Raw genomic sequence first — 13,175 nt, 5'->3', positions numbered from 1 at the left:
TGTCCAAGAGTGAGGGTAAAAGAGTCTCACTCTTGGCAGGAGAAAAAAATAAATCCCAAAAATCCAGCAAAGCTGCTGGGGGACTCACTAGGTTAGGAAATTCAGCCTAAACAGAGAGTTCTCCCTAACTATAGTCTTATTAAAAAGGCACTTGTATGTATTATTTGTGGACCTTAGGACAGCATTTGACTCTGTGTCCCACGAGCAGCTATGGAAGTTCTTGGTGGGGCGGGAAGTACCAGAACATTTGATAGGCATTATATCAGCCTTATACTCAAGTACCGTGTCCTGTGTACCTTATTACCTGGGCCATAAAGAAACCACATATTTTGCGGTATCTTTGGCAGTTAGGCAGGGCTGTTCTCTGGCCCCTCTCTTGTTCAACTTATATATACAAGGAATTGTAGATGAGTTGGTGAGGGGGGGGGGGGGCAGGATTGCCAGAAACTGGACGCAACAAAGTTCCCAGCACTTTTCTACGCAGGCAACGCTGTCCTAATAGCTATGACACCGCTGGGCCTAAAGGACTCGCTTGAAATCTAGGGAGATGGGTCTTGGCATTAATACAGCCAAGACAAAGTCGATGGTTATTAAACCAAAAGGTGGGAGAAAGGTTGCCCTGCAAATTGCGATTGATAATAAATCAATAGAACAAGTCGAAAGCTCTGATTACCTGGGTGTGAGAATCCCGGCTTGTCCGGGATGGACTCCCCAACTAGACAGGGCAGCACCTACGCTGAACAAATATAGTGGTGCAGTTCTGGCTTTCTTTTTTTTTAACTTGTTTATTTTTGGTCAGCACACAGGAAAACATTGCATTACAACATTCAGCATATGTTACATTATTAAGTCATTTTCATCATCCCCTGAATTTCCACCCCACCCTTTAATTCTGGCTGCCTTCCGGATCTTGCTCGTCTGCTGATTGAGCTAGGTCTCTGTCCTCTGCTCGTTGGGCATTCACCACCAAACATGGTTTGTGCGTTAGGGCCCGGGAAACGCTGGTCATAGTCTATCACGGGCGACCAAATGTTTGTGAAGTGATGAAGGCGGCGTCTGTTTGTTGCCATGATCTTTTCCGCTATGAAGATGTCTCAAAGCTTCAATCACCACAGAATCATTAGGGGGCCCTCTGGGGATTTCCAAGTTCGCGCTACTGTGATTTTCGCGGCAAGAAGCAGTTGCGTTATGAGGGCCGCTTGCTTGCCAGATCTCGGATATATGCCTGGGATCGGGGTCCCCAGTAGGATTGATTCTGGTTCCAGTGGTAACGTGATCTGGGTGATTTCTGCTATTGGTGGCAATACACTGGGACCAGAAGTTCGCCATTATCGGGCAAGTCCTACACATATGCAGGTAGGAGCCCGGCATGCCGCATCAGCGCCAGCATAGCGGGTCCAGAGACTGATTGAAGTGGTGTAGTCGAAGCAGTGGGTAATAGCATCTTAACAGGAGTTTATGCGCACATTCCCGGTTGGTAACGCAGAAATAGGATGAGTGGGTACGTGACCAGATGTCGGCCCAAGATTGGTCGTGAATCGGATGTCCCAGTTCTATTTCCCATTGTTACATGCATGTTGCTTTAGCTGCCAGTAGATTTGTCTGCAATAGTTTGTATGGCGTTGAAATTTGTCCTCGGCTCGGTGGATCTGCAGCTGTTAACTCGAGGGGATCTAGATCTCGTGTGGCTGCCATGCGGGTCTGGGGATGCAAGCACCAATGTCTGATTTGGATATACGAGAACCTGTTGGTCTCCGAAAGGCTGAAGACGCTTTTACATTGGGCGAACGTCAGCGACTGAGTCCCTTCAAATAGCTGATTTAGGGAGCTGAGGCCCCCGGCGATCCAGTTTTTAAAGTTCGAGGGGCAGGTCCCGGGTGAGAAGGCCGGGTTGTGGAACACTGGGGGCGGATGGGTTTAGGTCTCTCGGGATGCCTCTAGTTTTGCATGCCCAGTCCCATGCCTTTAGTGTCTGGTCGATGATAAGATAGTTGACCATGTTCGCTGCAGTCAGGTGTAAGAGAGAAGGCAAGGGGGAGAGGTAATCTGGATTGTTCTATGTCCATCCATTTGGGGGCCATGATGCGATGGTCCAGGCTCGAGAGTGAGCTATCTGCGCCGCCATCTGATATCTTTGGAGGTCAGGGATCCCGAGGCCTCCCTGGTTTGGGGTACACAGCATGGTTTTCTGTGGGCTGCATGACTTCTTCCCCTTCCAAATGAAGCTGAATATCTTCTTCTGAAGCGGAGGGCGGGGGATTATGGTGGGGAGGGCGGAGCAGGCGTAAAGGAATCATGGTAGGAGGTTCATCTTATAGGCCTTGATGCAGCCTATTAGCAATATTTCCTGTGAGAGCCAGCGATCCAGGTCTTTTTCCAAGGTCTTTAATAGAGTCGGGAAGTTTATCCGGTAGGTGTCTTCGGGACAAGCAGGGATCTGGACCCCGAGGTAGGGGATAGACTTTTCGCTTAATGGGATCACGGAATGGGATCTAAAGGACTCCTTGTCTCTCTGTTCTAAGCCTATTCCCAAGGCTGATGATTTAGCCAAATTTATGGCAAATCCCGAGACCTTTCTGAATCTGTGGATTTCTGCTAGGGCGGCCCCAAGTGACTGGGAGGTGTCTGTTATAGTCAGCATCACATCGTCCACGTATAGCGCGATCTTATGTTGGGCAGGGCCTACTTGGAGGCCTTTAATTCTGGCGTTGAGGCGGATCCGTTGGGCTAGGGGTTCTATTACCAGGGCGAAGAGGAGGGGGGAGAGAGAGAGAGGACACCCCTGCCTAGTGCCGCATGTTAAGGGGATTGGGCTGGTTAGTAGGTCGTTCACCCGGAGGAGGGTATTCAGAGCTTGGTAGTTCGCTAGAACGAGCTTCGAGAAAGAGGGTCTGAGATGGAAGGATTCCAGGGTGAGACGAAGGAACGACCAGTCTACTTTATCAAAGGCCTTGGTCGCATCCAAGGCCAGGAAGGCTAGCTTTCGTGAGTCCCGCTTAGCTATCTCAATCAGATTGAGGACCCTACGTGTGTTGTCTGTGGTTGCTCTATTGATTATAAATCCTTTCTGGTCTGGATCTATAATGTCCGGGAGTACTTTCACTAGTCGGTTTGCCAAGATCTTTGAATAAATGTTCGCATCTAGGTTTAACAGAGTGATGGGTCTGTATGCCGCGATATCTCTGGGGTCTTTTCCTGGTTTGAGAGCTAGAACTGTGATTGATTCTTGCATCGATGGGGTAATTGATCCTGAGGTGGCGAAGGTATTGAAGAGAGTCGTCGTGGGGGCCAGCAGCTGGGGTCGAAAGAGTTTGAAAAATCGAGGCGAGAACCCATCCGGTCTCGGAGCTCTTGATTTCAGGCTTTTGATGGCCGCGTCGACCTCCTCGCTGGTAATCGGGGCCTCCAGCTCTTTGTGATGCTGTTCTTCGCTGGATCTCGGGGTTGCCGACATTGTATCAGTCAGGTGGGCCTCGGCGATCTGTATTTTATCACGATCAGCAAACTGCACTGTACCCTCAGGGTTCCGCAGGCCTAAATTGTTCCTCCTCTTGACTCTCGCCAACCTTTCCACCAGGAATTTATTTGCTTTATTACCTCTGGCGTAGTAGCTTTGTTTTGTTTTGGCCAGAAGCTGGGCTGTATTCTCTGCATAGTGGGCCTCTAACTTCTTCCGGTCTGCCTGCAAGGCTCGATAGGTTCTCGGGAACCAGTTTCCAGCTTTACACACTGTCTCTGCCTCCTGCACCTTGTCCTCTAGGTTGCGGCGGATCTGTTTTTGTTTGTGGTAGGCTGCTCCTCTTGAGATTAACACCCCTCTCACCACCGCCTTCATTGCGTCCCACATGTTTGCTGGGGAGGTATCTTCATTTTAATTTTCTTCAAAGAACTGCTTTATTGCTTTAGCCACCACGTCTCTTGTAGACATATCTTTTAGGATCGGGTCATAAAGAGACCATCTGCGTCGCGGGGCCGGGTCAGGGTCATTGGCTCTAAGCGTTAAGGTGATTGGCGCGTGATCTGAGAGGACTCTAGGCCCAATAAGGACTTCATCTGTGAATGCTAGGACCTGCGGGGATGCCAGAAGAGGTCGATGCGTGAGTATGTTCTATGTACATAAGAGTAGAACGTGTAGTCCTGAACCTCAGGATGGAGGACTCTCCAGGTATCCACTACGTCCAGAGTTCTAAATAGTTTGAGTAGCGCTGTCGCCAAGCCGAAGTCCTTACAAGCTGGAGGGTGTGATCTGTCTGTCAATGGATCAGGAACTCTGTTAAAATCTCCCCCGATGATGGTTTGGCCCTCAGCAAATGATGGGAGGGCACTTTCTAGGGCTGAGGAGAATTCGTCTTGCTCCTCATTAGGGGCGTACACCGAGATCAACGTGTAAAGTTGGCCAAAGATTCAGCATTTTACCGCTACAAAGCGGCCATCTGGGTAAAGCAAGGAGTCCAAGATTTGTGGCCTAAGGCCCTTGGCGAACAAGATTGCTGTACCACCCCTCTTCGTTCCATTCGACGCCAGAAATTGTAGTGGAAATTGCCAGACACGGTAGCCGGGTGAAATCGGCCGGGGTCAGATATGTCTCCTGGAGGAAGACTATGGAGGCCTCGTCGTTCTGTATGCGTCTCAGAATCGCTTTCCGTTTCTGCGGGGCGTTGAGGCCCCTGACATTCAATGTTAAGAATTTCAGTTTCTGGTGTGGTGGAGGAGTTTCCTGGGCGTCTTCTGGTGGGGGGTGCTGCTCAGAGCGGGGAGTATGGTGGTTCTCAGTCTTCTTCTAGTGACTTAAATTCAGCGTGGTTTTCCTGCAGCTGGGTTATGTTTCCTCCAATGGAAGGGTAAACTTTTAGTTGAGTGGGGGACCGGATTTTCCAATGCGGTCCTTCCCACGGCCAACAGGGCCAGGATCAGACCACATAATTGGGTTTGTCTCCAAGGGTGGGTTGATGACATACTCCTTGGAGTGGGGTATGGGCCGCTCGGGACCCGCGGCATCACTGGTTCCTTCTTTAGTCATAGGATCGGTCACTTCACGACCGTCAGTCGTGGCAAGATCATTTTATCTTTCGGCATCTCTGTGCTTTACACCAGGGCTGCTGCTGCTGTCTCTGGGGTAGCGGCTCCGACTCTCCCGGCGGACGCAGTGGGCTATGGGCGGGTGAGACCTCCAGCGAGTTTGGGCGTAGGATGGACTCCGTGTGTTCTAGATGGCTAATTTTGCGCTGGGTTCCCTGGAATGTGAATTGAAGAGTGGAGGAGAACAGCCATCTATAGCGTATCTGCCGGTTCTGCAGGAATAGAGTTAGCGGTTTAAGGGCTCTTCTTTTCTGCAGAGTTATCAATGAGAGGTCTTGGAATATCTGGAGCTGAGTACTCGTAAGCGAGAGCTCATCCTTGGTGCGGCTTAGAGCCGAGATGGCCTCTTTAGTGGCGTAGAAACGAACCCTGGTAATTACATCCAGGGGTGCGCAAGTCCACTCCCCCTCTCGGGCGCAACCTATGAGTGCTTTATCCATGTTTGGGAGGAGCGCTTGGAAGAAATTGCCGATGTATTCTGGCAGCTCTTTGTCTTGGATTGTTGACGGACCCCCCGAATGCGCAAGTTAATTCGTCGCGCCCCATTTTCTAGGTCCTCCTGCTTAAACTCCAGCACTTGACTCGTGTTCTGCAACGCCTGGTTCTCGTGTCCCGTGTCTAGGATTGTGGCGTCGTGACTCTGGGTTAGGTCCTCCACCTCGCCCAGCCTCTGTTCCGCTTCAGTGAGTCGTTGATCTGCTGTTGCATCCGCGTGGAGAGCTCTGTCATGCAAGACCGGAACTCCGCTTTGATGTCCCGCATGAAAGCTTGGATGTCTTCCTTAGTGGCCAATTTTCCTTGCTCCTCTGGTGTTTTCTGTGGGGTTAGTTTAGGGTGGGGGGGTCCGGTTTCTTTGTCCTGTACGCTGCTAGCAGCATGGCGGAGATGTCCGAAGATTTGGTTGCTTTAGCTGGCTTCGACATTCTGTGGGGGTTATGGCCCCAGGCTTTCTGCATCTGCTTTGCTTAGGTTGGGAAGGTCTGTCAGACTCCAAAGATCCTTTTATGTAGAGGGGCGAGAGAGAAGGGGGGGGGAGATCCGTCAGTGTGAAGGGTATTGTAGCTTGATTCTGAGGCTCCTAGGTTGTCTGGTGGGAGCAGATTGAGGGGGTCCCCAGGAGGGTCTGTAGTGCTACTCACTAGGCTTCCAGCACGATGGAGGGGAGGGGGGAGATAAACCCCTGATTGAGGCAGTCCGGATCCGGTGATGGCGGGGGAATCTCCTCTGCCAGAAGGATGGAGGTCCGGTACACCAGGGGGGGTGGAAAAAGATTATAGGCAGGGGCGCCCCAGGAAGCAGCCAGATAGCAGGACGCGGCGGGGATCCCCAGCCTGGCGGCGTTAGGATCGAGCCGGAGTAGGAGAGTCACCGGCGTAGTGCCCTGGAGGATGGAGGTCGGGCGATGTTAGGCAGCCGGGGGATTCCAGTGGGCTTCTGGAGAAGGACACCAGGTTGTGATCCAAGTAGGGAGGGTGGGCCGGAGCGCCCCAGGATGCTGCGGGGGGGGGCTCCAGAGGTGCACCGCCCGGACGGCGGTTGAGCCTTCAGGTCATCAGGGCCGTAGTGGCTGGCCAGCACCTCCCCAGGCCCCAGTCGCGCTCTCACCTTTTGCGTCCTGAAGGACCCCGGACACCGCCGCCGGATACACCCTGGGAGCCGGGATGTAGTTGTTCGCCGGCTGCTCTCCTGTCTATCCACCAGGCGCAGCGCTGGGCCCTGGCTCGCGAGCTCCCGCTCAACCGGCACCACAGGTCTGAATCTCGCCTTTTCTCCTGCAGGTTTGTCGTCTCATAGGAATGGAGTCTCCCCTGTCTTGACGCTGCTGTATGAAGCTACAGCACATGCTTCAGGCAAACGGACGGGGGAGAAGGTGGGGGGAAGGGGGAGGCCGGCCGCCGCCCGATCCCAACGCTCCCGCACAAGTCGGCCTGAAAGCCGGCAACGCTCCTCCCCCCCGTCTGCAGGCTCCGTCCGCTCTCTCTCGGCTCTTCCCCCACGCCTCAGTTTGGGCAGGCACGCTCTTCATCGCGCTTTTCGTCCGAGAGATCTGGAAGTCCCGTCCACCATCTTGAGGGTGCTGGGTTACGGCTGGGCTCACATGGGAGTTTCAGGCTATTTCAGTGCGATATAGGGGATCAGTAGAGCCGTACTGGGCTGCATCTGGTGCCTCAGGACTTCCGATTCCTATAAATCGAACAGTTGCGTTAATCCGATCGGGAAAGGATTAAATAATTGCAAGATGCCGTGGGTCTCGGACGGAGGCCATTAGGGAAGCCGCCACATCGCTGGCGGTCCTGGCCACGCCCCCAGTTCTGGCTTTCTTTAATCCTCACAAGAGTGGTGCAATCTCACCCGCATTTGAGCTATACCAGAGGCAGTGCGTCTCAGCTGTGCTCTAAGGCGCAGAGTTATGGGGTTACGAGAACGTATAGACTCTTTCAAGAAGAGAAAATAACTTTTAAAAGAAATTGTTGCAATTAGCGCTGAGCGCACCGACTGCACTAGTGCATTTAGAATGTGGCACACTCTCCATGAGTTTAACTATTATTTATCGGCCTATCGCCTTGTGGGTTAGATTGTGGAGTAGACCAGCCCTTGAGCCATGTAGGGAGGCACTGGTACATATCATGTCACTGGAAGGTGCAACCGGATTAAAATGGCTCTCCCACATAAAAAATGTATTATTCTACCTGAAAATGGGGGAGTTTTGGAAAGAGCCAGGAAGGCTTTGTGATTTGAGCTGGATACAAATGAAGCCCCTAATTAAACAGAGAGCTAGAGAATTACTCCATCTTGAAGCTTCTAAGCTAAGCCTGGGGGCTGCTCACCTAGCTCAGAGACACATTGATGGTTTTAAATCATGCCTGGCTCAGATCAGGCCTTCCAATGCAAGATCACTATATTTTAAGGTAAAATTTGGCATACTGCCTTTCGCTGCATTTAGTGCCAAATGGAAGGGTTATGATTTTACCAGATGCCCCCTTTGTGATGCCTGTTATTTTGTAAACCATTCCAGCGGCGAAGGATCAAATATTTGAGACCCGTCTGAGGCAGGGATCAAGTCATGGCCCGCGCTGTAGAATTTTTGGTCCAATCTATTACCCCACAAATTGTAGATGCTGTGGCCTTTTTTTTGCATAGTGCATGGATCCTGAGGAATAAAATGGTAGCTCTTCAACTGGGCTGCGAGGATAGCTCTTCTGTTGTCCCAGTTATCCCTTTGTGATAGTTAATCGCCATCTTGTTATGGTAGTTATGGCTATAGGGCGAAATGTTGGAGTGTCATTTTTTTTAGCAGACACACAATTTGTTTTTATATCTGTTTTTATGTGTATTTGTGATGATCAATTGTGTGATAATGTATTTTATACAAAAAACAATGAGGCTCTTGTCCTAAAGATGGTCTGTCCGGCAACACCTTTACTTTCGTTCCCTTATCTCCATATACGCACAAAATTAAGATGAAAAAACTAATTAGTCTGTCGCGTCCCGCTGTAGTCTGGTGGGAAAAAGCCACAAACCCGCAGAAAATGTACCGAATAGAATGACTCGCCGAGACTTGCGCAAGTTAGTATGACGTTCACAAAAGTTTTTAAGCACTCGTTTAACAAAGTGCCCCTCCCAATGACATGTGTTTCGGCTGGATCGCCTTTTTCAAATCAGGGCAAGTTCTATACAATTGCATTGTGATTGTACACATCATTGTTTGAGAAATAATCATATATAAAAATATCAGCATGAATAATTAGTCCATTCATTTTTAAATTAGTAAGTCTGTAGACACGCATAGAGACCGAATAAAAGTAAAGATATTATTTGAAAAAAAAAATGCAAAAGACAGATAATGAGGGTTGGTATAAGGAAGGGTTGTAATGGGAAGTGAAAAGAGGGAAACAAGACTCCCAGTTTTTTCACCAACCTGCTAGCAGTGGTGGCGACATGCCTCAGAAGTGATGACATTTGTCCTTTGCTACCTGAACTGGCATATTGGGGTTTGCTCCGCAGACCTAGTGTCTGGGCACCTGCTCTACACATGCACTCTGTTGCACAGCTTGGACAGTCCCTGAACTACAAAAGACTCATGTTTCTCCGTACCACTCACGACGATTTGTCTTGGGCACTCGCCTGGCAAATGACTTTCGTATGGTCAATGTCCTCCAATCCCAGGCCTCAGCCTTTCTGCGCCTAATGAACCTCATGGCCTCCTGCATCTTAGTGGTTGCAGAGGCAGGGCTGACCATGAGACCACTTCAGTGGCTCCTCTGTTGCCAATGGGCACCATTTTGGTCCCAAATGAGGTAACTTGTGTAGGTCTTGGGCCAGGTAGCACAGGCTCTTGCGTGGTAGGCAGTGAGAGACAGTTTGCTGAGGGGCGTGTTGTTTCATCAACCAAGGGCCTAGGTGACGGTGGTCACAGATGCATCTGACAGGTTGGGGGCACTCACCTGTCGAAACTGACAGTGAACTTATTGTGAAGTCTCAAACACATCAATTTCCTGCAGTTGAAGGCGATCAGGCAGGCCCTGGTAGCCTTCCTCCCCTCTGAAATGCAGGACTGTGCTGATCCTGATGGACAACAATTTAGCCATACTCTGATACCTCATCAAACGATGTGGTGTGCGGGCCTGGTTGCTATGCTGTGAAGCCATGCGACTGTGACTTTGGGATCTGGAGAATAACGTTTCTCTGATGGCTGCCCTTCTGGCCAGAAGAGCGAATGTCACAGGGGATGCCTTGAGAAGATAGACATTCGGTCTCCCTTGAGTGGGAGCTCTGCCAGGAAGTTCTGGAGGAGACCTCCTTTTGGGGAACTCGTCAAGTAGATGTCTTTGCTTCCAGTGTGAACAGGAAATGCAAGTTGTTCTCCTCCAGGGAATTTCCTCGCCAGAGAGCTCTGGGGGAATGCCCTGATGGTCGAATGGGCACTCTAACTCCTTTGTGTTTCTGCCAGTCCTTGTCATTTTGCTGGTTCTCAGGAGGTTGCACCTGTTGGGAACCACCTTCATCGTGATGGCTCCAGAGAGGGTCCGTAGGACGTATTATGTGGAGTTTCTGGACATGCCCATCTGCCCTCCTTGGCCCCTTCCGAGGAGAGTTGACTTGCTCTCCCATTCCGAGGTGGCGGTACTTCAAACGAACCTCAGCCTGAACATTCATGCTTGTCTACTTTGAGGCTCACATACAAGGAGTGTAGGATTTATCAGAAAATGTCATTGATATGCTCCACTTCTTTTGCCGTCAGCTGGCAAAACCTTTCAGCTTGGTTCTGGGAGAGGTATCTAGACCCTTTATCCTCTCTGTTATCCCCTGTTTAGGATTTTTTGCTGTCCTTGGCCCAAGCGGGCCTTCAGATTGGTACTGTTAAAGATATACCTCCGCGCTATTTTAATTTTCAAGAGGTCCGCGGAACAGGGATTGTTCTCTACAGTGCCCTTGTCCTGTAGTTCTTGGTGTGGAGTCTGTCTAACCAGCTTCCCCCATGCCCGTTTGTGGTTCTGGCATGGGATTGAAGTTCGGTTTTAACATTCCTTGGGACCTCCTTTTGAGTCCCTCCATTCCTGTTCTATTTGATTGCTAACCCTGAAGGTGATTCTCAATCACTTCCACGAGACTGATAAGTGAGTGCCAGGCATTCCCAGTCAAACCTTCCTATTTGGTTTTCTCCAAAGAGAAGGTGACTTGGAGAGTGAGACCCTATTTTCTTCCAAAAGTGGTCTCCGATTTTCATCTCTGAAAAGATCCATCTTCCTGTGTTCCGTCCGCCCTAAGGCAGAATAACTGTTTAATCCGCTAGACCTTATGCGGGCACTCAGCTACTATGTCTCTCGGACAACAGAGGCTAGGAAAAATGACAAGCTTCATTGGTTACGCTAAGGCTCGTGCTGGCAGGGCTGTGACTAAACAGACCATATCAAGGTGGATCATTCTCTGCATCTCGGGAATGCTTTGATCCAGCTGGGAAGGATGTGCCAGAGGGTCTTAGTGCCGTCTACCAGAGTGGTGGCTGCCACCTTAGCCTTGCAGAGGGGCGTCTCTGTCATGGACATCTGCCTGGTGGCAACCTGATTGCCTTTGCACCCTTTTGCTGAGCATTAATACTTGATTCTCTTTCAGGCAGGGATGTCTGTTTTGGTATGTTGGTCCACTGGAGTTTTCGGGTCTAGGTGGTGGTCTTGTGCTCTTCCTTTCTCCAGATTTTCATACTGCTTTGGGTGTCCATTGTAGATGAGAAACCTGTGGGAGAAAGGAACACATTAGAAATTACTTCTCTCTCTCTGTTCCTCCCATGGATATATCATCGCCCCTCCTACCTGCCCCTCTTGACGGCTAGCCACTACTCCAACGGTTCCGCGGTTCCTAAGCATCAGTGCTAGAGAGAAAGGGTGGCATTGAAGTCCCGGGGCGTGGTGCCTTAATATGAATTTACCCTCACGTCCTTTCTGACTCTGGGCACGTAGAGGCGTAAGGTGGAGCTGACGATGCTGCAGCCCCCTGTGGCGGACAAGTCTATGAAGAATAGCTGTGCTATGGATAGGATTAGCATAGATGAGGACTCCGTCGGAAGAACATCCATCAGAAAGAATATTACCGAGAGGTAAGTAATTCGTTCTTCTAGAAGATTTCATTGGCCTCTTGGTGTTCCTAATTATATAAAAGGACTCTACATCGCCTTCTCCAATGTTTGACTCTTCTTTCACAAACTGCTGAATTGCTACCTTTTCCCCTGATTGAAGCAATGTCTTTTTTTGTATTAACCATTTTGCACCTCCCTGTCCTATTGTATTGTATTAACATACATCGGGGCAGAATGTGAACTTCCATAATAAAGTATTTTTCTGGCCAAATACTATGCTGCTCATTTAGGATTCGTGAGAGTTTAATCGATTATCACTGTGTTAAGCAGGGGGCCTTGTCGCTACTATCCAAACATCAAAGAATGAAAAAGTTGTCATCAACGTTATGCTTTTTATAATATTAATATAAGTTGTTTTGTGTTTTGAGTTTGAATTGATTTACCATACTGTATACGTTTTTGTCTCATCCGCATGGTGAACGTTTCTCTCAAATGGTACAAACCCATAGAGCAATTTACTTTGCTTGTTTTGTATTTTATAGATTCAGGTCTATTCAAAGTACTGGCCTCAGGCTAATGTCGGTCTCCAAATCTTTATTGCAGGGAAGCAGAGTTCAATGTAAAATACATGGCCACATTCAATCAATAATAACAATAAATAAAAATGTTATCATACAAAGCTGTGCATTTCTTGTAATCCTTTTCACTGCTGATTGTTTAATATTGTTTTCTTATGGAATAACTTGTAATGCTTTTTGGCTGGTTAAAACAATTGATAACATTATTCTTGTTTCAGATCCTTGAAAAGGCAGCTCAGATTGCAAGTAACAGTGACAACATCAGTATGTCTGTAAGTGAACTTTATGATGCATGTTTCGTAATTTGGACTGAAAGGCCTTCATTGCCAAAATATTGTGGGAGGCTTCTGAATTCTTGTTGAGTAAACCGCGTATGTTTTATGAATTCCATCTGGTTGTACGTGTATGCAGTCTGTTAATACCCTGTATTTGTCTCTTCTACCAGGCCCATCACCTATAAAGAATCCCTAATAGTGTTTATTAATTTGCTGCCCTCCGATTGCATACTGGGGCTGTCTTAGTCAATAACTACATGCATGCTTCTGTTTTTTCATGACCAGTTCCTGTTTATGGGGACGTAGGGTGTTACGTGTCAGGTGACACCCGATTTCACTGTTGGAAGAAATACGACCACATCCAGGCACCCGCGGGCGGTTGAGTCCGATAGAGAGCACGTACTGGTCTGTGTCTTATCATTGGGGCAGGAGACAAACCGAACCACTGTCAACAGAGGTGGGATGTGGGGCAATCACCCCCCTCAGAGTTCTGTTATGGGTAGAGTGTGAGGCGCTCTGTGATTCAAAGACCACACTGCAGGATTCCTTCACTGCTTGGGCGCAGCTCCCTGTTGTGCACGGAGCAATCGCTAGACAGGGCCGTGCTACTTTGAGTTGGCTGGAGCCGATGGCCTGCACAGGCGGTATGCCTGAACCCGCTCTGCACCG

At 49.4% G+C, this 13,175-nt stretch overlaps 1 protein-coding gene across 7 annotated transcripts in view; it reads left to right on the top strand.

Moving 5' to 3' along the window:
• Positions 1 to 13,175, top strand: part of PIK3CB (phosphatidylinositol-4,5-bisphosphate 3-kinase catalytic subunit beta) — a 2,502,085-nt gene that overhangs the window by 1,356,168 nt on the left and 1,132,742 nt on the right. For all 7 annotated transcript variants that reach the window (XM_069617988.1, XM_069617990.1, XM_069617991.1 and 4 more), the window contains one exon: positions 12,450 to 12,503. In XM_069617988.1, coding sequence (XP_069474089.1) covers positions 12,450 to 12,503 — 54 coding nt within the window. The remainder of the gene's footprint in view (positions 1 to 12,449; positions 12,504 to 13,175) is intronic.

Source organism: Ambystoma mexicanum, chromosome 10 (assembly GCF_040938575.1).
Source record: "Ambystoma mexicanum isolate Mex_15411 chromosome 10, UKY_AmexF1_1, whole genome shotgun sequence".
Classification (NCBI taxonomy): Eukaryota; Metazoa; Chordata; class Amphibia; order Caudata; family Ambystomatidae; genus Ambystoma; species Ambystoma mexicanum.
Note: the sequence above shows the minus strand (reverse complement) of the source record. Positions and strands in the feature narration are given on the sequence as shown.